The following is a 25841-nucleotide window of genomic DNA, read 5'->3' as shown; positions in this document are numbered from 1 at the left end:
TCTACCAATCACCAAAGATCACGTCAACATCTGCGCCCGGTTCTGACCAGATACGGAAATAACCTTCGTATATCAAATCCGATTGAATTAAAACCATTATTTTTGAATTATGCCCCACTCCATATTGGATTCTGGCTTATCGACATTCGTGGACTTCCTTTTCTGGTGATTCCACAGGGCCAAAAATCTGTCCAGGAAACCTAGGACACCATTTGAACCCAACTATCGAACTTCCGTTTTAATGCAAGCGATTACTTATGGGTGGTTGAAGTTTTAACGGGCTTTCCCGCTTACGGATAATGTGTTTTCCATGAAGTTTACTGCCGGTGCAGATGGTTCTTTCTGCTCTGACATTCTGCCCGCCTTCCGTAACGGTTGGATCGTTTGTTTATGAAGTTACGAAAACTATCGATTTCATATTCATCGGTTCCTGCACCTTCGAAGCGATCCAGAATTAGGATGTTTATAATCGTTTATTGATGCAAGTTTAATATTTGTAATCCTTTGCCGATTTTATAATCTCATTTACTTAACAACTTTTACCCAAGGATTATTTGTGTTAGGTAATAAATAATTCTCTTTCTGAGATAAATAAAAGGAAGCGACGAAACAAATGAAGTTCCAGATAAAGCGAACTGCAAGATGGAATCTGACAAACAGCACTTAGCGAGGCAGGCCTCCTGGAAGCGGAACATAAGATTTTTCCTGCCAGAGAAACAGACAACAACAAAAATCCCTTGCCGGAAACAACATCACCACGCAAATTCCGTTTATTAATGGACACTGTTTGATTAATGAATCTCTCTTCGGCAACGCCAACAGTCCCTACGAATCTTGAAAGTGTATATTTTTCCTCGGAAAAGCCCATTAGAGACTCGTGTAACAAATTTGCAGCCTGTCTGAAAAGCTCGGATGTATACCCAGAGCCTGAGCAGCTTAAATTGTCACTGGGCTGGGCTGGCAGACAAGGGGGGCGACTAGTACAATGTCCGATAGCGCACTGGACGCCCGTCTGTGAGGATACATACGCTGTCCATTTTTCAGCGAGCGTACCCGGGAAAGTAACGGGAGGACATCCGACTTCTGGAGTGCGAGCAGTAAACATGACATTTTAGATCCATTTCCCGTTCCGTTTTTGGACGAGGTTTTGTCTACACTACACAGTACACAAAGAAACTGGAGGGCATCCGGTTGAGGAAAAGATCTCCTTTTTTTTTTTGTTACTGTCCCATCGTTCGCTCACTATTACTGCACCTTGTAGTTCTGATTGAATCGTCCAAACGAATAAATGGAATGGCGTAGAATGCTCAGGAATGTCCCGTTTTCCCATTGGTGCCGGTGGATTGGTGGATGTGTTTGCTAAATAATTGTGCCTTTCCAAGAACAACGATGCTGCATTGAAGCCGACAGATGCTCGTACTAACAGAGTGGAAGACACAGAGAAATGTGACAAGTACTGAAGTTTTTCCTTTTTCACCTTGACACGGTGAAAGTAGCTGATGCTTCTATAAAGGGTGCAGCCCAGGAAAAAAAACTGACAGAAAATTAATGACCTATTGCACTAGAATGTGGAAGGAATTTTCTTGCACTCCAACACTCTTACGATCAAATACCTCCGTGGTGCATACTTTAAAGGTCTATTGCACATAGTATTTGCTCCCGACAACGGAGCACTATATTGTGGTTAAAGAACGTCCTGCTACGGGAAGCCTTAAAGTCATGAATAAACGTCAAACAACTTATTAAAGTATTATAGAATCAATTCCCTAACACGGAACACAAGAAACATTATCACCTGATAAGCCTTTCGGGAGTTCAGAGACTTCAATTTTTCTTCCAACTTTCCGTGTGTGGTTTTGTGTGGATAATTAAGAAAATTTTCCACCTACACCCTCCCGAAAAACTTTCAACATCATCTTTAACACTTTTAAACTGCCTCGTTAAAGGAAAACATCAAGCAGAAGAAAAAAAAACAATCAGTCAAGCTTAAATTTACCTTCCACCGGCTACGTAAACAAATTACGTTTTAATGCAGCAGCAATTCTGAATCGTGGAAGAAAGAAACTCTGTGTCGGGTACGCCAAGCTCTCAAACCAAGTAAGTGAAAAGGAAAAGAACCAAATCACACACACACACAAACACTACGAGAAAGTTTTCCTTTTCCATTCATAATTAATTTATGCGAAAACACAATTATAATGCTTTGATGTTTTCGGTGCAGTTTTTCTCTTCCGGTTTTGGTTTGGTTTGCTTCGTTCGTTGTGCAAAAGAGTGTCCGTCGTACTGCCAGGCCCAAAATTCATCACTTGAGCAAAAACCAGTTGCGAATGGTTGGAGTTCTAACGTTCTGCAAAATGGGGCGCAAGAACAGTGAAACAGTCATTCGAAAGTAATGGGTTTTCTATGGCCTGCGGTGACGAAAGCAGCGGGAAGTTTTGTTCCTCCATTGCGCTGAATGATACAAAATAAACATTTAGAATTGGGTCGCACATTTGCTCGCACGTCGAAGTAGTTAGTGGGTAGATAGATCTTAGATAGACGACATTGTCGTCATAGTTATGAATAGACATAAAACCAAAACCGCTTCAGATGGTGCGACACAAAACGACATTGTACTTAACCGGAACACTATCAAACACACTCAGTACAGCCTCCGAAACTGCGATCATTCACTATGGGGTGACTCGAACAAAGAACGGTCAAAATTAGCTTCATTGTCAAAGTTCAAGTTAAGTTAAAATTAAATGAGGAGGAAAACTGACTGGTAACTGACCGATTTTTCCGCCTAAAACTTCCTCGAGCCTTTCGCCATTGGGCGATTCGTCATGACGTCGCGCTGTTACAACTTGGCTTGGGCTCATTACGGTGGCTCACCGTAATGAGAGTCTTTCAGCTATGAACGGTGACCTTCTGTCTGACGAGTTATTTCGTGAAAGTCACAGTCACCGCAACAGTATATAGTTGAGGTCTTCAAGAATGGTATGGTAATCCTGGCTGACATCTTGCTGAGCTCCTGGTCCAGTCTCAGTCGCACCTCTTTCGATTCGAATACGCTGCTCGCGGGTAAGAATAATCCTGATCGTCTGTGTTGTTGTGCATTATCTATTTGATTAAAATTTGATTCAGAGTACCTATTCGTCAGCTTCGTTCAGAACAACTAAATACTCTCCGCCTCAAGATCGTAACACTACACCATCTTTCTCACATTCAAAGCAGTTTCTCTCTGACATATGAGAAGCAAATCCACTTCTGTTCGATTGTACCATAGTGATCTAACATAGTTTAGCATCCGTTCCGTGTAATGGCGCACATGTGTCTCGTCGTTCATGGAGATGCTTCCACCCTTGTAACATTGACCTTGCGTAAACACTGCAGTACTAGTATTGATGTCTTATCAATCGCTACGAAGCGTCACTGGGCTCAATTGTGGCAGACATTTCTCACACATGTCTACGCTAGCATTGAAGCAGCCAAAAGCATTAAGATTATGCGCATATAAGCCATGACGCCATGCTGGTAATCAACAGTTACGAAAGAACCTCCGCTGAGTGTGGTGCGGTGCCTTTTACGTTTGAAGGGCGGTTTTACTGAGGAGTGCGCATCCTCAAACGGAAGTGATGAACAGCCGGGTGCTACTACTGATCGTGAGCTTCACACTCGATCTAGCTGTGTCGGTTCCTTCGGAAGTGGCTGAAGAACACAGTGCTCCGTGTTCGATTCGGTTTAGCAAACACGCAACCGGCGAAGGTGTCTACAACAGAACGTTCAACGATGTACCGTACTGTGCCTTCTTGGGACTGCGCTATGCCAAGCCTCCCGTTGGAGAGTTAAGGTTTGCCGTAAGTGTCGTTATCAGGCTGTGAGCAATTGTGTGCATACTAACGTAAGCTTCACTTGATAATCAGAACCCAACCCAGCAAGATCCCGAGGGACGCGCAAACTACACAGCGTACGGGAGTGTTTGTCCACAGTTTCAAAACATCAACCGACAGGATGGTATAGTGGGCAATGAAGATTGTCTCTTTTTGAACGTATTTGCACCGGTACAAGAGGCAGACTCGCAGCTCACTGATGCACATCCTGCAAAGTTTCCGGTGTTGGTGTTTATACATGGTGGAAGCTTTGTTGCTGGATCAGGAGAAGTTCACGGGGTGGACCTACTTATGGAAAATGTGTGTGTGTATAAATGCATAGTTCCATCTTGCAGATTTTAGAAAGTTCCTAACCACTCTGGACATTATTCCTTTTAGGAGTTGATCGTCATCACCCTTAACTATCGTTTAGGAGTTTTTGGATTCTTAAAGCACGAGAGCCAAAACATTACTGGCAACTATGGACTGAGAGATCAGCTTGCCGCTCTGCAATGGGTCCACCGTAATGTGCACCATTTTGGTGGCGATCCTGAGCGTGTAACACTTATGGGTCATAGTGCCGGTGGTGCCTCAGTAACCCATCAACTGTACCACGAGCAGGCTCGTGGTCTTTTCCACAGTTTGATCGTGCTGAGCGGATCCATGCTGGCACCGTGGGCTATTCTGTACGATTACAGTCGATGTCTGGATAATTACATACACGATATAGATGCCACCACACTCGGCGAACTTCGTGAACTACCGTTTGAAAGATTCTTTATCGCGGATCGTAAACTTCGTCACACGTTTGCATTCTCCAGCATGTTTTACGTGTGTTTTATTCCAACGCTCGACAATCGTACCTCGGAAGCTGGTGCCTACTTTCCTAGCCCTCCCCATGAGATGGTGCACGTGCGAACTCCACCGCAAATTCCGATCATTATTAGTGAGACAAAGACCGAATTTGAGCTACTTCTGCCGCATGTGTTTGACTTTTGGATGAGCACAAACTATCTAAACAGGCGTCATCCGACTGTCAGGCAACAGGTTGGTGACATCCTGGATAACGTTGGCAAATGGGCGGTAATACAAGGACTTGAACCGACGAAACAACAGTTCTACCAGAAGATGGCAAATATGGCAAACATTTTCTACCCAATCAGACGGTTACTGAACGAGCTTGCGAGGCGAATGGATGAGGATCAGCTGTACTATATGCGCTTTGAGTTTGATGGGAAATTTGGAGAGTATAAGAAGAAGATATACGCAAAGTATGTAGAGACGGATAAGTACGGTGCGTTGCATGGTGATGAGCTGGGATACATATTTAGTCCGTATAATCTGCGCGAAGCGTTAGCTAACCGGATAGAGTATCGGCGAGAGCTATCAGTACACAAAAGAACCGTGGAGTTGATTGCGAACTTTGTTAAGTATGGGTAAGCCTAACCACTCACTGTAGAAGTTGAACCGTATTGCAAGAAATCTTCTTTTCTAGAAATCCAACGCCGAAACGTAGCAAACTCTCGGATATTGTCTGGACACCTTACAGAGATGTGGAAAATCGTACCAATTATCTTAACATCGATGAAGAGTTCACAATGCGCCAAACCGATGACCAGCGTAATCTCTATGCCCTGATCTGGCACATTGTGTACGAATGTTTGTACCACGCACATTGTGATGCCGTCTCAAAGCTGGAGCTTCTGGCGGAGCAATACGGTGGGATGATAGTGGAGCGAAATAATGATGACTACTTCGAGATACTGAATGAAGACATAAAAAGTAATATGACTTAGGTTGGGGATGGAATAGGTGTCAAGTAATAATTTAAAGTATCGAAGTAATAGCGCTCTACACACTGTAGACCGCAAGGCAGGGAGCGAGTTAAAGATTAGCTCATTTATGCTTACAGACCTGTACATCTTAAGCCGATAAAAATTATCTATTTATTACTTAAGAAAATTGTAGTTCTTTTGTTAGGTAAGCTCCTCCTTCCTTCCATCCAAGAAGAGCGTATCCTTCTTTCCATTATCAGCCCTATCGCTGGAAATACATTTCTCCATCATATTCTACTGCGATCACGACCAAAAACTTTGGCTTGATAGACACGAATGCATAATGGCAGAGTACGCCATCCCGAAGGAATTGGATTCGAGGCAAGAATGCCTCCAAGCTTCCTCCAGCTCACGTGGATGAAGCTGAATTTTACATTTCCCTTTTTTTTTGTGTCTACTCTCTCTCATCCATTTACTATTCTCAACGGGAAGAATGATAAGAAAAAAAATCATCTACATCTTTGCATCGCGCCGGAATGCTCCCACTGTTCAGGATCCGGTTCTTTAATTCCAAACCTTACAATCATTCGGATGGACATTTTTGCTGCCTTGGCCATTTGCAGATTTGACAAGAAAGCTTGAAATTCCTCCCGGGAAAATCCCGACGAGAAGCCTTAGCTACTCGTCCGGAGGGAATGAAATCAGTAACTGCAAATTCACCTTTTCCCTGTCATCCGGTGTGGCAGCGTTCGATCTCACTTCAGGTCACAATGTTTTCCATTCTTATCTTCTACCACTTCACGAACTCAATCCAACCAACGTTGGTAGGCAGGGGCGTTATTTGTAGGAGTTCGTTGCCTTATCTACGTGTTTCTCCCTTCTCGACCGAGATAGATAGAGATCTGAAAACGGATGGAAGTGGCAAAGAAAACGCCCTGCCCGAAAATTCTTCTACTTAAAACGAAAGAAATCCTTCTCCATTCTTCACAAAGTCCGTTACCTTATTCAAACACTAATTCTGGAAATGTTTTCCTCCCTCCACCTTCCCAATCCGAACTGCATTACCGTAAGCTGAAGCCAAAGAGGCCTCTTGAGTTTATTTTCTGTAACAATACGCCCGACGTTTTCAAATGGAACTTCTTTTCTCCTGTTTGTCTGTGTCTGTGTGTATGCGTCTGGTTTAAAGTTTTCCACCCGGGTGGTGAATATTTTGAAAAAAAGGAAACTCTTCGTTTTTTTTTATTCGTTCGTTGCATTTGGGCGAACAGAATTTCGATGATTCGTTACACAAGCTCGTTGTCGATTCGGTTGCTTCCCGTTTTTCGGTTCAAATCTTACGAAGGCATCGATAAAATATGAATGCTCTTACCATTCTTATCGGATGCGGTACATCTCTTGCGTACGGATTGAAGTACGCAAATGGAATGGATTGGTACTTTCAGGTACTTTCAAAGGAACGTATTTTGCCGGCACAAGAGAATATGCGTACCGTGCAGCATTCGTGACGTACCTACACTAGGCTGATAGAAGCTTCTTCCGTTGCTGTGCAATAATTATAAACATTCCGGTACGTTGGCAGAGGAAAACTCAAAATGGATTAAAATATTCATTGATTTCCGGTGAAATCTTCCTCATAGAGTGGTTCCGGTAGCATTCTGCATACGTGAGGTTTCGTGGGTGAGGTTGATAGAGCTCTTGAATTTAACGATATATCTTATTAAGTACCAGCAGGGTGATTTCTCATTCTGCCAACCTTTCTTATGCTTTGAAACACGTGAAAGAGGTCACTTGTGATATTATAGCCTTGTATATTGAACATGCAGTTTAGCTAAAACAATAGGAAACGCTTCAATATCCATAAAGGCAGCAATAAGAATCTTACAAAACCCTACCAATTTATCACTTATAATATGACAGAAAATTTAACTTTTTCAATATTTTTTTATTCCGATAGAACGGCTGTAGCCGTAGCCGAAAGTAGCCGTATTGCTACTTTTTTTTGATAATAGGCAGTATTGAAAATTTCCCTTAAGAGTCATTAAACTTTTGTGGGTCTATATGATACAATGTAATATATTCGGTTCTTTATAATTCGGTTCTTTATTGCTATTACTTACTAAATGAAGATTGTAATTGAAATGCGTAATTTCTGGATCTTAAAAATATTTTGGTTCCAGAAACAGAGGTTCATAGTTTGAGAACTATTGAAGATTCTTACTAATTTGGTTTTTATAATTTATGCTTGGATAAATTTTTAAAACAAAAACGAATCAACGCATTGTTCATAGAGCCAAAACTTTAAAGGTTTTCTCTCTTCTCATAATTGAGCCTTTTCGATGATCTTTTAGGTTTACAAATAATGATGATCCTCAACATAAAGTATTCTGACAACTTCTACGCAAAATGCACCAAAACTTTTAGTTTCCCTTGACGATTCATAGATTCTTGAGTTTAATTGAACACTGTAGACAAGATAAAATAAGTATTCCATTTATTTACAATTAATAATGAAGGTTCACTTCCATATTGTCAATAAGTATTCCATTCTTTTACACAATTCTCTGAAGCCTCTTTAACTTCTTTGAAGATGTAAATTTGAAAAGAAAATTTAGAAACTAACAATTTTGAATAAAGTACCAGCATACCGAGGTCCTCTAAAGAGTTATCAAATTGACGTTTATTTACTGTTTATTATCTTCGTTATTTTTCATATAAATTTAAGGCCCTTTATCTTAAAAAATTTATCATAGTCACCAAACAAGAAGAAACTAGTTAACAATTTAAATTTATATTTTTTAAATCATCACTTTGTTCAACGAACTTAAAATCTTTAGCTCGAACATGCGTCAAACAGTTATCCCCAGTAGCAACTCAATTCCCGCACGTTTTATCCGGACCTCGCCACCCACCCAGCCGGTTGAGTCACAAATCCGGCTGTCCATCCGTGTGTCCATCGTCGCTGTTTATCCTACCCGGCTCTTTAATTATCGTTGCAACGTTTTTTTTCCCCTCGGTGTCATTATCATTTTTATCGTGGCAGCAGTAGAAGTGAACACCGATTCGAAGCAAAAATCCTGCGCGTAGGCTTGATTCCCCCGTTCTCCCTCATAAAATCAGCGTTACCAGGCCTTGGAGATGGACAGTGGGCAATGGAGCAAACAAAAAATGACCCACAGATTATCTTTGTAGCGTGCCAAAATGGCGTTTGCTAGATTAGTGGAAGAAAAATACGCGTGCCCTAGATAGTGGGCATTATGTATCGCTTTTCTTTTGTTTTCCTTTTTTTTGCGTGTGCGGAAGGTAATGGTAGCATGTTTGAGGTAGAAAGTAGGAGCGATTTCTATCCTTTTTTTTCATAAGTTGTGTACTGGTCAAGCAGGAAATGGCGTAGGTCCACCAACAAAATGAATGCCATCGGGGGAAAAGATTACTGTCAAACTCGTTATGTTCATGGTTTGATTACGTTTCAAGAAAACGAAACTTATGCTGCATTTACATAGGGAACAAGATGATTCTTATGAGCTTTATTTTATTATGAAATTTCTGGAATAAATTATATAAATTATAAAGAAATTTTTCATAAACCTCATAGCAACTATTTTCCTATAATACACTAAGGAAATAGAGGAGGCCCGGTGGTAGAAGCGACAGATGCACTGGTCTTCACATGTCAGGACCGGAGTTCATATCCCATCCGGACTGTTCCCCCTTAGTGAAGATTGACTATTCAACTGGGTGGTATCAGCAGGTCTAGAGTAAGCCAATCGATAGCAATTGTGAACGAGAGAGCGACAAAAATTGTCGAGTTTAAATGATTTTAAAACGAATTTATTTCTTAAAGCCTAAAACTATGCAATAACTAATGGAAAGTTCTTTAATATCTACTTATACGGCGTTAGACAGAAATCTAATCTAAGAAATCTAACTTTCTTCACCATCAAACACACCCAACACGATGTTTACTAACACATGTTGTATCACTTCCAAATAATAACACTTTATTGTGACTACTTTATTGAAGTGTTCGATCGTCCTGCTTCAACATTTCCCGCTTTACGAAATCTACCGGGATTTTTGTTCTCTTCCAATTAATCTTCTCCATCGATGCAACCGTTGTTGCACCAACGATCTGCACATGTAAAGCTTGACACCCTGTGTCCAACTCGGCACACCCCGGAAAAAACCACAGACGAACAGCACTCGGCACATCCGCCAGCCACACTTCCAGTCCCATTTCCGGACCGCCCACTTTTCAATCAACCAAAAAGGAGTGAAGGTTGAACATACGATCCAGCCAGCCGAACCGCCTTGCGGTAGGACTTTTCGAAATTCGACCAATTTATTCAACCACAAAAAGGCAGCGGCAGGCAAAGAAATAGTGTAACATAAAAATTTGCCCATATTTCACCCTGTTATGATAGGAAACCGTATATTTTTTACGCTTTTCATCGGATGCACAATCGGCGTGCAGTTGGCCCTTTTTGCTGAAGCATTTTTTTGTGTTTTTACTTTTTTCTTATTTTTTTTTTTGGGATCCTTTTCTCAACACTCCGGTGCGCCCAACTTCTGCTTCTGCTCCAATTGCGCTTGACTTTTTGGATAGATATACATTTTTTCTGCTGTAAATTTCATCCCCCCTGTTTCTACCTTGCGCTTGCAGGATTGCAATGCATTCGGATCATTTCTAAAAACGGTTGCCAAAAAACACTCTCGAAGCTTTATAAGAGCATAAGCAGGAACGCACGCACAAGAAAAAAGGTCCAAAATCCGGACCATTCCGGTGGGTGGTGGCAGTGTGTGTTGCGCGGGCAAGGAAGCTAGAATAAATAAAAGAAACAGGCGTACGTACCGCTTGCTTGCCAAACGAGCTGTGAAGCTGTCTTCCGCTGGGGCCTAACCGACGGGAACGGGAACTGCGTTTTTTCGGTTCGCTGGACGACAAGTTCGGCGATTGAAATTGTCAAAAAATGAATGCTGGCCTTACGCACCGCAGGCTAACGTTTTATCATTCGTGAGCGAATGGGATTTATTGGAGTTAAAATTGTAGTTTAAAGTTTATCATGGATTGTGGGTCGCTGTTGAAGGATAATGTTGCTACTGGTTTTGAATTTTATGCTTAGTAATTTTTTGCTTTTTAATCCAAATATCATTATTGGCTATAGAGTTGGGTTGTTTGTTGGTTTAATTTGAAAACATAATTAAAAATAATTTTATTTCGCCTAACCTGTTAGGCGTCATGCTTTACTAATTCATGGATTCTTCTTCTTTTTCGTCTTCTTTTTTGCTTAATCTACAAGGCCATCAAAAAAGCTTAACATATCATAAATATATCATAAATCTGATTTTACTAATATTATGTTTTGCTTGTTTCAAATCTTGTTTTAAGTCATCAAAAATCAAATGTTATTAATCATCCAAATGAAAGACTTTTTCTTTTTTATTTGTTAATTTTTTTCTCAATTCTATTTATGTAATATTTTTTAAAACAAGTTGTGCGTTAAAAGATATGATTGCTTTCAAGCCACTATTTTTTAAATATATCTTCAACAGCTCGTATACACTTCTTTTTGTAGCACAGAGCTAAAACGCACAGTTACATCGAAAATATGCATAAATTCAGGCCAAACTTTACGCTTCCATCCTGTACACATTTTCCCTATTAAAAAGCATTGAACCGTACAATGCTGGGCCGGGAGCGCCACACTGATGCATGCAACGACTCCTCCATCTAGCCACACAACTCTTCTTGAAAAACAACCGAAGCCATAAGCCAAACAAAGTCCTCCCCAACTAGTCCCCTCCTTTGAGTTCCATCCTTCGTAGGTTTCGGGTGGCTGCATGGCGATGAGATTTACGCCGTTTGCACCGAGTCAAGCGTTGCATTGCGCGGCATCCTTCCATCCGGTTGCATCACAGCCGCTGTCGAAGGCAACCGAAAACCGGCCAGCAAAGCCATTCCGTAGGCTGCGAAATTTTTGGCACCGGAAGTCTGTGGCGACTCTCAGCAGAATGTGTGTGTTTGTGTGTGTCCATTGTGCGCGCATGTGGTTGAATCGATCCGAAACTTTTCCACCCGCCGGACGCGAAGGGTTTTGCGGATTGCTCGTCGTGCTGCTGCATCGCTCATCGTCCATCAACATTTGCGCCAAACGGAATCGTTAATCCGGAGCGAAACCACAACCTTTGTCCAGGCATTCTCCGAACGAGCTGAGTGAAACTGATGCTTTTCCGCGGTCTGTAGCATGTCGGTGGCTCGATCAAACGAATCTGGAATGGAGGGGAAGAAACAAAAAAGGAAGAAGAGTGTAGTGGCTAGAGCACATGGAATACTTGCTTTATTAATTAAAAATTTTCACCCAACCAACCACGCACACACACACACCCGGTATGGCGGAAACTCATCCGTGCATTCAACTACATTCGACAGTGAAAACCCACTTGAGCTTGAAACAAATGATGATGTTCGCGTTGAGAGGGCAGTTCCTAGAGTTTTGGAACGCTTGCAAACCTTTGCGGTCCAAGTGGCTACTTCGCTCGCGTGTGCTTTGTTGTGGGTTCAATTGGCTGCAGTGAATCGAGTGAGATGAGCCGTCGTCGTGCGGCAATCGTTATCTTGCTTGGTCTCGAGAACGAGCTAACCGGATTAGATGAGTTTTGAAGAATTAATCAAGGTCCTTGCAGGGGTGAAGAGAGTGTTTGTAACGTACAATATGCGATTGGTTTGTTGTGAGATACATTGAGAGATGAAGTGCAGAATGTTGAATTGATACGTCTATAATATCTTCTGCTCTCATTGAGCACTGTTTTTTGCTTCTTTTAGTTTATTTTGATTAATTATTTGAAACTGTTTCTTAACGGACAAGCGTAAGCAGTATAATTGCATACATTTATACTTTTTTCTCGAAGTCCTTCATTTTAATAATTAGTTTTCTTTCTGATAAAATGAGTTCTACCATTATATCAGGTTTAAATAATTTTTGGTATGCATATCCATCATCCCGCGAGTACCAAATTGCTCATAAACTATGCTCCAACTAGATGGCTCACGACAGCTTTCGCTCAGGTTAGATTCTTCCGTGTGGTTATTCCTTCAATATTTGTCAACCGATTTTATTACCACCAGACACGACCAGATCACTTGGTTCGAGGCTCCGGAGCCGCAGCAGCATCGTAGCATAAGGCACACCGATAAATCTCGGCTTGTTGGTTACACTTCGTCAATCTGCCGGATGAAAATGAAAGGAAAACTTTCAATATCTCGTCCTGTCTCTGGCAACCTTTTTTCCCCCATTTTCTCTCATGCACTACCTTCTGTCAACCATTGCTGAACGGCAACTCCACTTAATATGCAACCTTCGGAAGTACATTGGCTTTTATCCATCGAAGGCGACTGGCGACCTTCTGTAGTGCTAGAAGTAGTCGAGTTTTGATGAGTGGCAGAGCAAAAAAAAACACACACACTCACTCCGATTCCGAACCTATCGCCCCAGTCTTGTGGAGTGTTTGCCCATGCTGGATGAGACATCGACGTCGAGACCGACGATGATGATGTTGACTTTGACGTGGAACGTCGCTCTGGCCTAACTCGAGGGTCGCCCCGGTGACGATACCCGGGTGTCCAAAACGATTTAACGATTCCCGTACCAGCGTGCCGGCAAAGGACAACCGTTTCCCGGTTGCTGTAGGACACCAGAGCAAAGGAAGGTACACCCAATAGAAGAAGGAAAAAATCACTCCTCTGCATGAGCGTAAGCTTTCCGACGTGGCGGTTGGGAAAAGGTAAATATTTGACAAAATCTGCTCATTTGCCCGGATTGGAAGCGCCTGGAACGTAATTTGCTGTTGTGGTTGTAATTTCATTTTATTAACCCCATGGACTGATTGACTTGTGGTCGTTTAGTGATGGTGGTTGGTGGACCTACGCGGTGTATGCTGTTGTAAGTAGAAGAATGTTTTCGTGGCACGGAAGGGAAGTTTGCCAACACTTTGCACAACGCACACATTCTTCGGCGAACTGGGCCTGACTTCATTTGCTAATTGAACTGGAAGTTCGATTGGAGGCAAGGGTAGCGGAACCTTCAATGCCTTCAAGAAGTAGAGTTGCGTAATGGGTTCGGCTTAAGCTTGAGTGTACAGTACTTGAGCTAATTGTGTTTGTTAGGTTGTTTTATCGTCTACTTGACTTGCTTAACATCTTTCGTTGTGAGCTTTTGTGACGCCACAAATGTAAGATGGAAGTTTTTTCTCTTAAGTTTGTCTTTTTTAGTCTAAGTTTACTACGCTTTTCTTACGTTTTTTTATAGCTAGTGCTAGGCTCAAGACAATTGTCCAAATCACATTCAATACAATTTCCAGGAAAGAATCCTTTTATTTTTGAGTGTGTTTCAATTGGAACAATGTCAAACAAATGAGAAATTTTTATTTTCTTTTGCTGATTCTGTTGATAAAATCAGCACTGATAGGTCCCATTTACCTAGAGACGATATTCATCTTAATGAAATCCAAGTTTTGAAATTTATACAACAAATGTTTGTAATAAAAAATGTAAAAATATATGATTAGAATTCTACAAAAATCATTGATTGGTATTTTAATCGCATAATTTTATGCCCTGAGCCATCATTAATATACCAAATTTCTCCTGCCTTTTGAATACCGGCAAAGCTGTCGTCTACATCGGCCCGTTGATATTTAGCGTATATATTTAGCGTTCAAATACAGAAATATTGACAAAAAGTAAGATGCTACGAAGAACACATTTAGTCTCCCTGAAAAATAAAAAATTTAAAAGAAAGCCTCATAAGACTTTTAAGACTTAGTACAGACGGCTGGGACTGTTTAACACCTCAGACGTTTTTCTCGGCTAATTTTGTACTGAGTCCCTGAATCTACGTATGTCTTTAAATCTCGTCCTTTCAATATAGGAGTACATGTTTTGGTCTCTCACTGATGCATCATAATTCCGGAAACTACGTGTAATTTATGAGTATTTTCGCTCAAGACAATCTAAGAAGAAGCCTTGACCTGTTCAAAGTTGTTCTACAACCTCAAAACTGTCTTATAACCAAGCGGACACCTCTCAAACACACAAATTTTACAAAAAAGCTGCCTCAATTGATGGTAAATTTTATGTCCAAACCACAAATCATCCACAGCGATCAGTAGAAGAGATGACATCCTGTGCATTTTGACGTATTTAAATTGCTTATCTAGAGAAGATATTCTTATTTGACTGTTTATTTCTATTCAACTCTTAAATCTTCTTTGTGACTTAACCACCTTACTTTCTAGGTCATGCCGGACATCGAATGGCTTACTAGATTCTCCGACACCACGTAGTTGGATAGTCACTACGGGGTTATGGTCCGGAGCGGATTTGAACCCCGATCCTACCGTAGCGCCGCTGTCGCCTATTTCTATTTTTATTCATTCATTAAGTGTATCTAATTTTTTCACTTCACTTTTGTCGTTTATTTAAGCATGTTTGCTCAAATTTAGCATCTTGCCCTTGCCACTTCAACCAAAACTAATCCTTTTCACGCACGTTTTCCCTGCAGCGTAATTTTTCTTGGCCACTCTCACTACGCGACGCATTAGCGTAAACTTTCACTCTCAAACTTACCACTTACGTACGTACCGAGTCGCACGGATACAACAAATAAAGATTTGTCGCTGCTCGAAACTGTGTGCAAAAAAAGGTGGTAAGGGTTTAGTTTATTTTACTGAAGGAAAAAAAAACTACACACAGGTTAAGTAGAAGTTATTTCAACTCTCAGCGTCTGGCAGGCTAAAGGTCCGGGCCAAAATGTACCAGTACTTGGCTGTTCGCAAACGCTTTCGATGTTGGGAAATATTCAAATGGTAGAAAGTGAAACATAAACTCTGAGGGATTATTGGTGCATACACCAAACATGGTACGGCGTATAGATCCTGAACGGTTGCAAAGATATGGCCGTGAGCCGTTTGCCACCGGCGTTGCGGATGCTTACCCGTGCTTAAATCTTATTCTTACCGTCTGCGAAGTTAATGTAGCGCCCTCTACCGTCTACTTAACATTCTTCCCGACTTGTGAACGAAGAAAGTTTTAGCGCCGTGCCGTTTGTTCACATCCAATTTTACGACACCGAGGGATTACAATGGCGCGTAGCAGAAGCCGCATGAGTGTGAGCAGTATTTTCCCTTCCAAAGGTGGTTGGAGGTAAAGTAAAATTTGCAACCGATCCTCAAGCTGGAAACAACGTTTCATGCAATTTTAATCACCAAAACAACGTCTCGCGTATGGATGCTTCAACCATCTACCGCCTTTAAACAAGAAACAATCGCTTTGGTGCATGCCGCTCATGTACGCATTATTATAAAACAAATTAAAAGCGAATAACCTCGAAGGGGGTGAGCAAAAGTTTGCCCACGAGCAAAAGGAAACTTTCAAACCAGCCCGCATTTGCACCGAGCGCATCGAGTGAAGAAAAGTTTCATCGAATCGAATTCCCGAACTGGTGGTGTAGAAACCGACCAGCAATTTTCCTTTTCCGGTTAGAAGTTCAAGGGTGTCGTCACGCGCCTATTGTGTGTGCGTGTGTGTGAAAGTTGTGGTTTTCACGGTCACAGCTGCGACACATTCGAAATGCGTTCACCGGCGGGAGAACCATCGGCAATGCAAATTTAACAATCGTCTCACTGCACCTTGGCATTGGGTTTGGTTTTGTCGGCAGCGTGCAGAAGTTAAGGTCGCATCCAATGGTACAATTATAATAATTTCCTGTGTGGCCATAAATTTGAATGAAATTTAATTCACAGACAAATTTATTATTCGTATGGAACATGAGGTGGAAAATCGTTCACTCGTTTGCTGGTGGGACGTGTAGGGATGAGTTTCATTGCCCCAGGAACGAATTGTTGCTGATGCTTACTCATCTATGAGTAAGAGATGTCTTGCGGTGAGGAAACTTGCTATGGAATATATTTGTGAAGTTATAATTATAGAGTACAATGACTGATTAACGGTAAAGATTGAACTATACGTTTGGCAACTGCTTTCTTGTTCTTTTTTAAATGCCAAATCTAAAATTTGAGTTGATTTGAGATTTGAGTAGTAGTATTCAGGTCTATAACATAGCTGAACGAGAGCGCATATTTTGACTGGACAGAAACCGAAACCTAAAAGGATCGAGGTGGATGAGTTTGTTGATATAAGAAATTCACAATTTTAAATACCATTATTTTGCATTGATTTAAACTTCGGACTATTGAAACAACAAATTACAAGCTGTCAGAGCTGTAATTGTTTTTTTTTTTACTTTGATCCAACCGCAGAAGAATTTTTTTTATTCATAAAGGACGGCCAGGCCGTATTGCTGCAGAAGAATATTTGACGTATTGAAAAAAGCACTCATTTCGACATCCATTTTTCCGTTCAACAGTACTACCTTTTGAGTGCAACAGTTTTTGTGCGGGTTGCATACCTTTAGGCATTTATATTTTTTTAGATTTTCCTGCTGAACTGTATATAAGAATTTCCTACGACGTATTTTGTTTCTCATTTGGCATGAAATGGAAGAAATTGAACAGTTTAATCCGTAAAATCTGAGCAGTGAATATCGACACATTCGACACTAAAATACCGCTTGTTGCAGACACATTAACATATGTGAGCTGTTATCGGAGTTAACAAAGTCGTTGTGTGAAAACACCGAGAGAAGAACAGCGTGAAATCGAAAACGTTTGATGTTTGATCGAGTTCGCAGGGAAAGCCCTGAACGTATTGAAACTGGGAGAAATGAGAGCCAAAATGCCCTGATACGACTTGGGTTCAACACCATAAAAGTTAGTCTAAAGTTATGCAACTACGATTTCTTTTCTAAACCTTGTTTACTATTATTAAACACAACGAAACCAGTCGACCTCTCAGCAAAAATTCAAGCAAATTACTAAACATCACACACGATAAAAGGATTTTTCTTTCATCTGCTGCTACGGATTAGTTATTCCCAGACTCCCTAAAAACCTCCCAAGGTAAAAAAAAACTCCCAAAGGGCCATGCAGGCAGAACCGCTATGAATAATCATTTATTAATTATCACACTGCAAACTTTCGGCGAACTGCCCCTGCGCGGTACCGCTTCCGATGGTATTTCGTACATGCCCCACTGCTTAGCGATGCTTGGTTGAGATTTTATGGAAATTCTTCCATTCTTCCCTGTTGGCACAAGCATCAGGAGTAGCTGAAATGCATGCGCCAACGTTGTATTTCTGATTTCAGAATAAAGGCCTCCACTCAATGGTTTGTAATGGAATGGTTGCAACTAGTTGGAGAGATTTTTGCCCTCCACACGAGGATAAGAGGAACCACACATTTTTCGCCGTCCATTCTCAAAGTGTCACCGGGCCCGGCAGGAAAATCTTTGCCTTCAGCATCAGCTTGCTATTGGACTGGGGCGACCGTCATCGCATGTACACAGGCAAAAGTAGAACTTGGCCTATTGCAACTCAGAAAGCATAACCTTATAAAGCCCTGTGCAGGAACAGTTAGCAACCGAATCCATCGCGGTCGGATGGTTCGTTGACTTGTGTTTGGGCAGTTTTTGGAGCCCGTATGGAGCTTTGTTGTTTGCTTGCCAGTATCAGCACACCAAACCATCCCTACCAAACGATCCCTACGGACATCAGATTTTCACCTGGCACTTTGGGCTTCACCAGCTTCCATACCCACCTAACGGATAACAGCTTTTTCGTTCCTTCCCGCGATTCGCCGCCAGCCTTACCCAAGGTCCACGCTCCTGTTTGAGCTGACTCACTTACGTTGAGTTTGTAATTAAATTAGCCGAAATGTTAATTTACCCCCCCCCCCCCCCCCCCCCCCAGTTAGAAGCAGTGCAGCAGAAAAGCAGGCCTTCGAAACCTTCGCCACTTTGGCACGGCACGGCGGACTGTTCTGTGCAAAAGTTTGTCGAAAAACTTCGCTTCCCCGGGCGGGAGAAGGTCGTCCTCATGCTCACTGCACCGGTGCCGCTACGTATGCCTCCGTCGGTGCTTTTAGTCAAATTGATCTTTTATGCTTTTTTGGCCACTCCCTTCCGCTGGGCGTTGTTGGGGAGTGATTTGCCACAGTATCGTACATTACACGATCGTAGGTAGTACGTACAATGCTGCCCAGGTAACAGAGTCTTCACAAACACTGTACCGAACATTTGCCAAACTGCCAAAAACTATGGCAGCCTACGTTTATCGAGCCCAAAAAGTGTTCGAAAGGTAAATTTGAAGTACACTTAGCTGTCATTGTGGACGCTGATGCTCCGCTTTCCATTACAATGCTGGGGTGCTGGAATTTGTTTGGAGCAAAGTATCCATCAGCAAATTGGTAGATTTTTGGAGTTTGGCTTTGTGAAACCTGATAGTGATAGGACAAAAAACACTCGATAATTTTAAACACTTTTTTCCAGACAACCAGAACTGGCTAATGAGTGTAAGGTTAATTAGAAATGGTTGGATTATTTGGAGAAGAGAAGATGTTATCGGAAGTTGACGATTTATTCTGTTGAAATTACTAAACTATGGTTGTTCTGCTGGCTAGCTTAAACTGCTATTCCGAGAGAGTTTTATTCAGTTTTTTACGTAGAGCCAGAGTATTACTATTAGACGTATATTCTTCCAATCGTTCCAAAATATTGGTTTTTGAGGCAAAAAGCACCAACTAAAACCTAAAGATTTTGACTTGAATATTATTTCTAAAACTCTTTTGTCAAGGTAACTCAAGGACTCTTTGGAGTATGGTAGTCTCCGCACGTTTTTACAAAGCGCAAATTTTACAAGGTACTTTCTCCTTAGATTTTGCCTTATTTCGGGCATACTCGGTTTGAGAGCTTCAAATTTTGGTTTGTATTTTTATTTTGTTTTAAGTATCACAGCTCTAGCTTTCTTGTGTTGATATTTATATATATTTTTTATTTCTTAATGTCGGCCAGGCCATATTCCTTAAAACCTAATCTTATATCTAGCTCAACAATTAATTAATCTTATATCCTATTTGGAGAGAAGACATTTCCTTCTCCCTCAATTCAAGTGCACCTTATCCCGGGGGAGCTCGGTTGTGGATCTTATTGCTGCCAGGTATGGTTCTAAAGTTGTCCTCGCTATGTCTGGTAAGGGGTTGTCACCTCTTTGGAGTTTCGCTCCGTGGAGACTAGCAATTGACTCCCAAGAAAAACCCCTTTGTTTTTTGAGCAAATAAAAGGGATCTAAGGACGATTCCCATCTCTTTGGCGAAGTCAAACAGAATCCGCGCATATTCGTAGTCCTTCTGTCAAAGGAGATCGCGCATCAGCACCGCCGGGGTAATTCCTGATGCCCGACCGGCTACTAAGAGTTCGGATCTAGCCGCATCGAACTCCACACATGACCAGAGGATGATGTGATCAAAGTCGTGGTATCTGTTGTTACAGCTACAAACCTTGGAGTCGGCGCTACCTCTACGTTGGAGATGTGCGTTCATCGCTTAATGGTTCGACATAAGTCTCAACATCATGCGAATAAACGCACGATCTCCTGGGAGTCCGTGAAACCAGGAACCAGGAGTGCAGGAACCTCCCGAGTTCGTCCTCAACCCCCATGCTCTGCCTTCTGGCCATGCACAGCTTTTGTGGTCCCCCTCACGAAGAAACTCGTGAGGAGGGATCGACCTGTCAAAATGCTGCCACCGGAGGCACCTCGTTTGGCCAAGGAGTCTGCTTTCTCATTGCCGGGGAGATATGTTATATTAATCTCAAGGAATTTAGTCAAGGAATCCCTTGCATGTTCGGTTAAAAGTACTCGAATTTGTCCATTTCCAATTCCATAGTCCAATTTTATTGTCTGTCATGGCGGTGGAGGTTGACTGGTTTTGACGTTGAGATACTTTTGAAAAAGGTCTTGGGACTGAAACAAAACAAGCATAGTTAGAGAGCAAAACGTGCACAAATATTAATTTGCCTACGTACAACGTTGCCAAAAATATCAAACTCATTGCAAAAATATTTTTTTACTGACCAACTTCTCTTGCCCCCAACCTACCTACTTCAGTTGCTACTAATGGAAGTTAAACTTGCTTAACGAAAGGAAATTTCCTTTTCATGAACAAAAAAACAGGAGAAAAAAAGCTCAGTGTGATTATGCGGCGATGTTTTGCATTTAAATCATGATTGTTAATAATGTTCATTCTAGCACTAACCGCAGTCAACTCATCTTTTTGTCTCACTAGTATTACCCGTGGTACTTGGGAAACCTTGTACTACACACGTTTGACAACGGATTACTACCCTTGGTGGAAAGCAAGCGCATTCACACCATACACTTTACACACGTACACGTTCTGACATGCAAAATTACAAGCATAATCAAATACTCGTCTACTGAAAGCCTCCGCAGAGACTTGCTACTTTGCCACTGGAACCAGTTATGAAGAAGCATTTAGTAGTGGCATTCCTATAATCTCGGCACCCTCATCCCCACGCAGGTATTCATTAGAAAAGCGTAATCCCCATCCAGCGTTCCGTTTTTATGTGTCGCCTCACTGTGTACCACCTTCCCCCTCTCCCAAAACTCCATTACCCAGAACCATGTGCAACACACTAAATGATGATGAGGATTTCATTCTTCCTTCCATGTTTGCTTCCACGCTTTTTCTTTTTTTGGTTTTCCCTTCCCCAACACACAACAACCAAGGAGCAAGTAGTAGCAAGTGCTTCGCCGAAATTACTCAGGCGTGAAAAACTTGCTCTTTCGCGGGTGGTTCCCTTACGGTTCCTCGGGAACCACCCATCGTTGTGTCTGCGTTAATATGCAAAAGTTTTTTAATTATCTCATTTTAAGTATGCTAATACTCGTCTCCCGTAACCGACCGCCGACCATGCTGACTGACATGTTTCTTCTCCTCTCACCGAAGGTTGTGCTTTTTCCCCATTCTCTGCCCTTAGAGTCACGTTGCCATTTGGCTCCCTCCCTGTCACTACGTAGTATGTGTGAGGGAACGTTTTTATTTTCTCCTTTGCTGTTCTCCTTGCATGCTTCTATGTTTTATTCTTGATTTTGCACAAACCCCGATCACTAGTAAAGCGGGCAACTCTGGCACGTTTTGCTCGTGAAGTGTAACCTTAACGAACCAAAACAAAACCGAGCAAAACTTCCTTCGCTTGTCGAAGAAAGCTGCATCGTACCGGAATGAATATGCTTGTTCATCACGTTCACCCGGCAAATAAATTGGCTGCCGGAAGAGAGTGAAAATGAGGCCTTCGCTTTTTAGGGATGGGTGCACGGTTTACATTCACTTGTCATCGGTAGCTTTGGAATGATATTTCCGCTAAGAAAAGATGTTTTTTTTTCGTGGAAGCTTTACGAGCGAAATTTGTCGTCCTTTTTTCTTTTAAGTAATACCTAATACTTTGCACTAGTTTTTGATAACAAAAATAAATAATAAAAGGATGAATTGAGTGTTAAAACTATTTTGCCTATTCGAAAGTTTTTTCCCTCTTTGGCTCTAAAACCTTGAATGGTTTCGGCCTATCACTTCTAGCCTCCTGGACATATTTGTATCCAGCACTGAATTCAACCATTCTGCTTTCAAGGAGATTTTCCGGATGGTCCGGGTGGCATTGGAAACCCGGTCTAGTTGTGTAAAGACCGGATCGCTCTAAGAAGTATTTTTTCTCCGGATGAATTATTATTACAAGATAGGAATCGAAATACATTGGAACATGAATATCAAATAACAAACCAAGGCGCCTAGAGGTATGCAATCTCAAATGAATAATGTTATTATAACTGAAAATTTGATCACTTTCTAGCAGATGAAGTGTTATGCATTTGAAAAAAGTGTCTTAGAATACCAACAAGTGTTGTGAGCAAAGCATCTTTTATTGTTTTCCATAAAAAATGGACTAAAAGAACAACTACCACAAAACAAAACAAATTTCATTGCTTACTGTTACTGGCGTTTTTTGTTGCAAATTTGTAGCTTAAAGTTTAATAAATATGTAAATGAAAATTAACAAAAAAAAATCGCTTTACGTATTGCCCCCCCCCCCCCCCCCCCCTCAAATCTCACCGAAATCATATGTCTCCTGCTCTTTGAGCAAGATACCAAAACCAATATGGTGCAATCATTGGCAACAATCAGCACCAAAACTGACACAGAAATCGTATTAAACTTCCGCATTGTAATAACATCGTTGACAGATTTTCGGCTCCATTCGTTCGTTCCCGTATTGAGTTCGACGAGATTTTTCTTTCCTTCTTTTGTTGTATTCGTTTATCTTTTTTTAACGAATCAATGGAAAAAACCTCCCCATGACAGGCTTTATGATTACTCGTGGTGCATTTTTGTGTGATGTTAGTATGATCGCCCTGTTACCAATGACCAGCCAGGCCGCTTGGGGACCTTGCTCGATCAGCTCGAATTTGCTCGTTGTTTGTGTTACATTTTTTTTTTTGTCATTCGCACTTCCATAACCCGGCCTCAGGATATGCGATGCAGGAACACGAGCAGTGGCAAAAAAAGATGAATAAATAAATAACACCAAACACCCAGCCCAGATGGTGGTGGCAAGGAACAAAACGGAACAAAATGCACGGTAGTCCTGGTTTTTCGAATATCTGTTTTCGTTGTTCAATTTGCTACGCATCGAACGCAAGCAGTGGACAGTGTGTGTCGTCTACTCTGACGGGGTAGACCGCGTGTGACTGTTTGTTGGGAATGCAAATGCACCGGAGTTTTATTGTTGTTGAAGGCTATTTTTATTTGACGATTTATGATAGTATTTTCGTTCACACAAACGAAGGACTCGATTTTTTTTTGTGGGTCCTTTTTTTGTCCCAAATGTTGTATATGACGCCCTATGTGTGTTCGCCGGCGCGGTTCGTTACGACGATGGTGATCAAATGGTCATGTCGAGATCGGGAAATCGGAACCATTCGGAACTGATGGTTGGAAATGAAAGGAAAACAATTCCCCAAGCTGGACAAATTATAACGTTGTCAACACGGCACCCAGCGTTCCAATCGCAGGCCAGGGGCGGGAATAAACTTTTTTGCTGTCATTTTGCCCTTTTAAATATTGACCGCGAATGGAGTATTTGTCACGCGTTATAATTTACACGCCATTACCAGTTTAACTGTATTTTGTGTAAAATTTTGCATCAAAAATTTCTCTTACGAAAACATAACTTTAAATCAAGACCTTTTCCTGGAACAATTTCCTCTCATAAAGAATTTAATTCCAGCGTCGAAGACGCAGACGAAAGAACGAAATATTACCAATCTTCAAAAGCTCTTGTCCATTTGGCGGAAAAGTTTTTTCCCTGGTCTTCATTCCTCATTCGCCTGCTGCCCAAGCTCGTCTCATCCGTAAATCCCTGCGCTAAAAATACGCCCAAACGTTTATCTTGTTCTATACTTTCGTCAAGAAGCGTTTTTGTTTTTTGCTATCCTCCCTTACACTTCAACAGTCTGATGGCTGTGCTGAAGCTTTTTAAAGCCCATCTGCATTATGCCTTCGAAAACCAGCGCACAATATTTTTCTACATACTTTTTTGTCGCTCTCTCACTCTCTTTTCCCTTACTTTATGAAATATCGCCAAAGGGCAAACATTAATTGAAAGTTTTTCATCGACTGCTCGATCCCGGAGGGGGGGCTAAACTTGAAGCAATAATTTCGCCCCTGCACTTTCGATGGCGCAACGGCATTGGTGTGCTAGGAGATTTTGTTTCTCCAGTTTTGGTTTGCATTTCCTTTTTGCGATTTTTTTCTCTCCCAACTCTGCTTCTTTTTTACTCTCGTCTGTCTTTCGTGTGTCTCAATAACCACCATCAATTCTTTTGGACCACTCTTAAGCGGAAGCGCTTTCACGAGAACATCCGCAACAATCCCGGGATGGATCAAATCACCCACAGGCTTTGCGCTTGTGCCAGAGTGTGCCAAGTGGCTATCGATAAGAGTGCTACATGCGATGCTACTTAGGAGGTGTTTGAAAACTTTTTCACACAGAAGAAAGTATGGAAACAATGTAGACGAAAGGGCTTCAGGCGTTATCTGCTCGATTAATGTTATTAGTTTCATTTGATTTTTTCCCCGAAACAACGGCCTGGTCGTATTGCCTCATTAAAATTTTTCATAAAACTAAAGTTTTATTTTTTTCAAACCGTGCAACATACGACATGATATCGGTAAAAATTATGAAAAGTTTTTTTGTGTAGCGTTAGTTAAATGTGATTATTCTCTGGTTTTTTATCATATCAAATGTTATAATAGCTACAGAAAAAAAAAACTAAATAATTATTTAAATTTTTTCCTAAAAGTGAAATTGACGAAAAAAAAAGCCCCTTTTAATAACACCTTTACATATGAGAACTGTGCTATTCACACATGCCAAGTTTCTCGGGTGGTCCAGTAGCAGTGACGCCAGCGGAACAAGTCTTCAGACGGCAGGATCGGGGTTCAAAGCTCGTTCGCACAAATCGCCCGAAGTTAGGACCGACTATCTAACTACGTGACTAACTACTGTCACATCAATCCAGTGGCGAACTAACTTATGTACGTAGGGGAGACATCGTCGGTCAGGGAACTCCTTCACTCCAAACAAAAACTCCTCTGATCCCTTCTCTAACTGGTTCGCTAACAGACCAGCCCATTTATGAAACGAATACGAGCACCGTCCATGGCTCGATATCTGCCTCGAGTAAGGGCTTCCAGCCACACGATGAAGATATACCTCGGTTCCACGATCGGAACGGTGTCCAGGTTGATGGCGTCATAAGGAACGCCAACGAGCTTTTAGTTACCGGCCACTGTACCTACTTGTATTATACCTCTTTATAAGTCGAATAACAAACAAAATCGTGAGACGCAGCCAGAAATATTTGCAAAAGTGTCCATACAATCTCGAGAGGAAAGCAAATCTATTTGGACGATCGTCAACAAACCTTGGGAAAATATCAAAAATCCAAGAAATACCCTCAATCCAAAGTATTTTAATAAGGACATTCAACTGTTTTCATAACACAAATTAGAAATTCATTCACAACACTACTGTTACGCCACCTCTAGCTGGATCTTAGATCGTTAGAATAGAAAACGTTCTACATTTCGTCGAAAACTAATCCCAACAAGCATCTCTTCATCATTACATTTAGGAAAATGCTTGATTACTGTTCGTTCTTCGTACAGTCCGCTGGCAGGATGCTTTCCAAAA

At 41.5% G+C, this 25841-nt stretch overlaps 2 protein-coding genes across 2 annotated transcripts in view; one reads left to right on the top strand and one right to left on the bottom strand.

The window, feature by feature from the left end:
* Nucleotides 1–25841, bottom strand: part of LOC126567930 (condensin complex subunit 2) — a 299174-nt gene that overhangs the window by 250422 nt on the left and 22911 nt on the right. The gene's annotated exons all lie outside the window — the stretch shown is intronic.
* On the top strand, nt 3618–5647 carry LOC126568021 (carboxylesterase 5A-like). Its single transcript, XM_050224417.1, has 4 exons — nt 3618–3839; nt 3906–4172; nt 4251–5287; nt 5347–5647. Exons 1-4 carry the CDS (start codon nt 3618–3620, stop codon nt 5645–5647), a joined length of 1827 nt encoding a protein of 608 aa, XP_050080374.1.

The sequence above is a fragment of the Anopheles maculipalpis genome, chromosome 2RL, assembly GCF_943734695.1.
Source record: "Anopheles maculipalpis chromosome 2RL, idAnoMacuDA_375_x, whole genome shotgun sequence".
In the NCBI taxonomy this organism is placed as follows: domain Eukaryota; kingdom Metazoa; phylum Arthropoda; class Insecta; order Diptera; family Culicidae; genus Anopheles; species Anopheles maculipalpis.
The sequence above is the reverse complement of the archived record's forward strand: the minus strand, read 5'-3'. Positions and strand labels throughout refer to the sequence as shown.

Bases quoted from the DNA above. Each gene is read 5' to 3' on its own strand.
- LOC126568021 (XM_050224417.1), top strand. From the start codon at position 3,618: ATGAACAGCCGGGTGCTACTACTGATCGTGAGCTTCACACTCGATCTA. The intron at 4,173-4,250 runs GTGTGTGTGTAT...TATTCCTTTTAG, and splicing joins TGGACCTACTTATGGAAAAT to GAGTTGATCGTCATCACCCT. The intron at 5,288-5,346 runs GTAAGCCTAACC...CTTCTTTTCTAG, and splicing joins GCGAACTTTGTTAAGTATGG to AAATCCAACGCCGAAACGTA.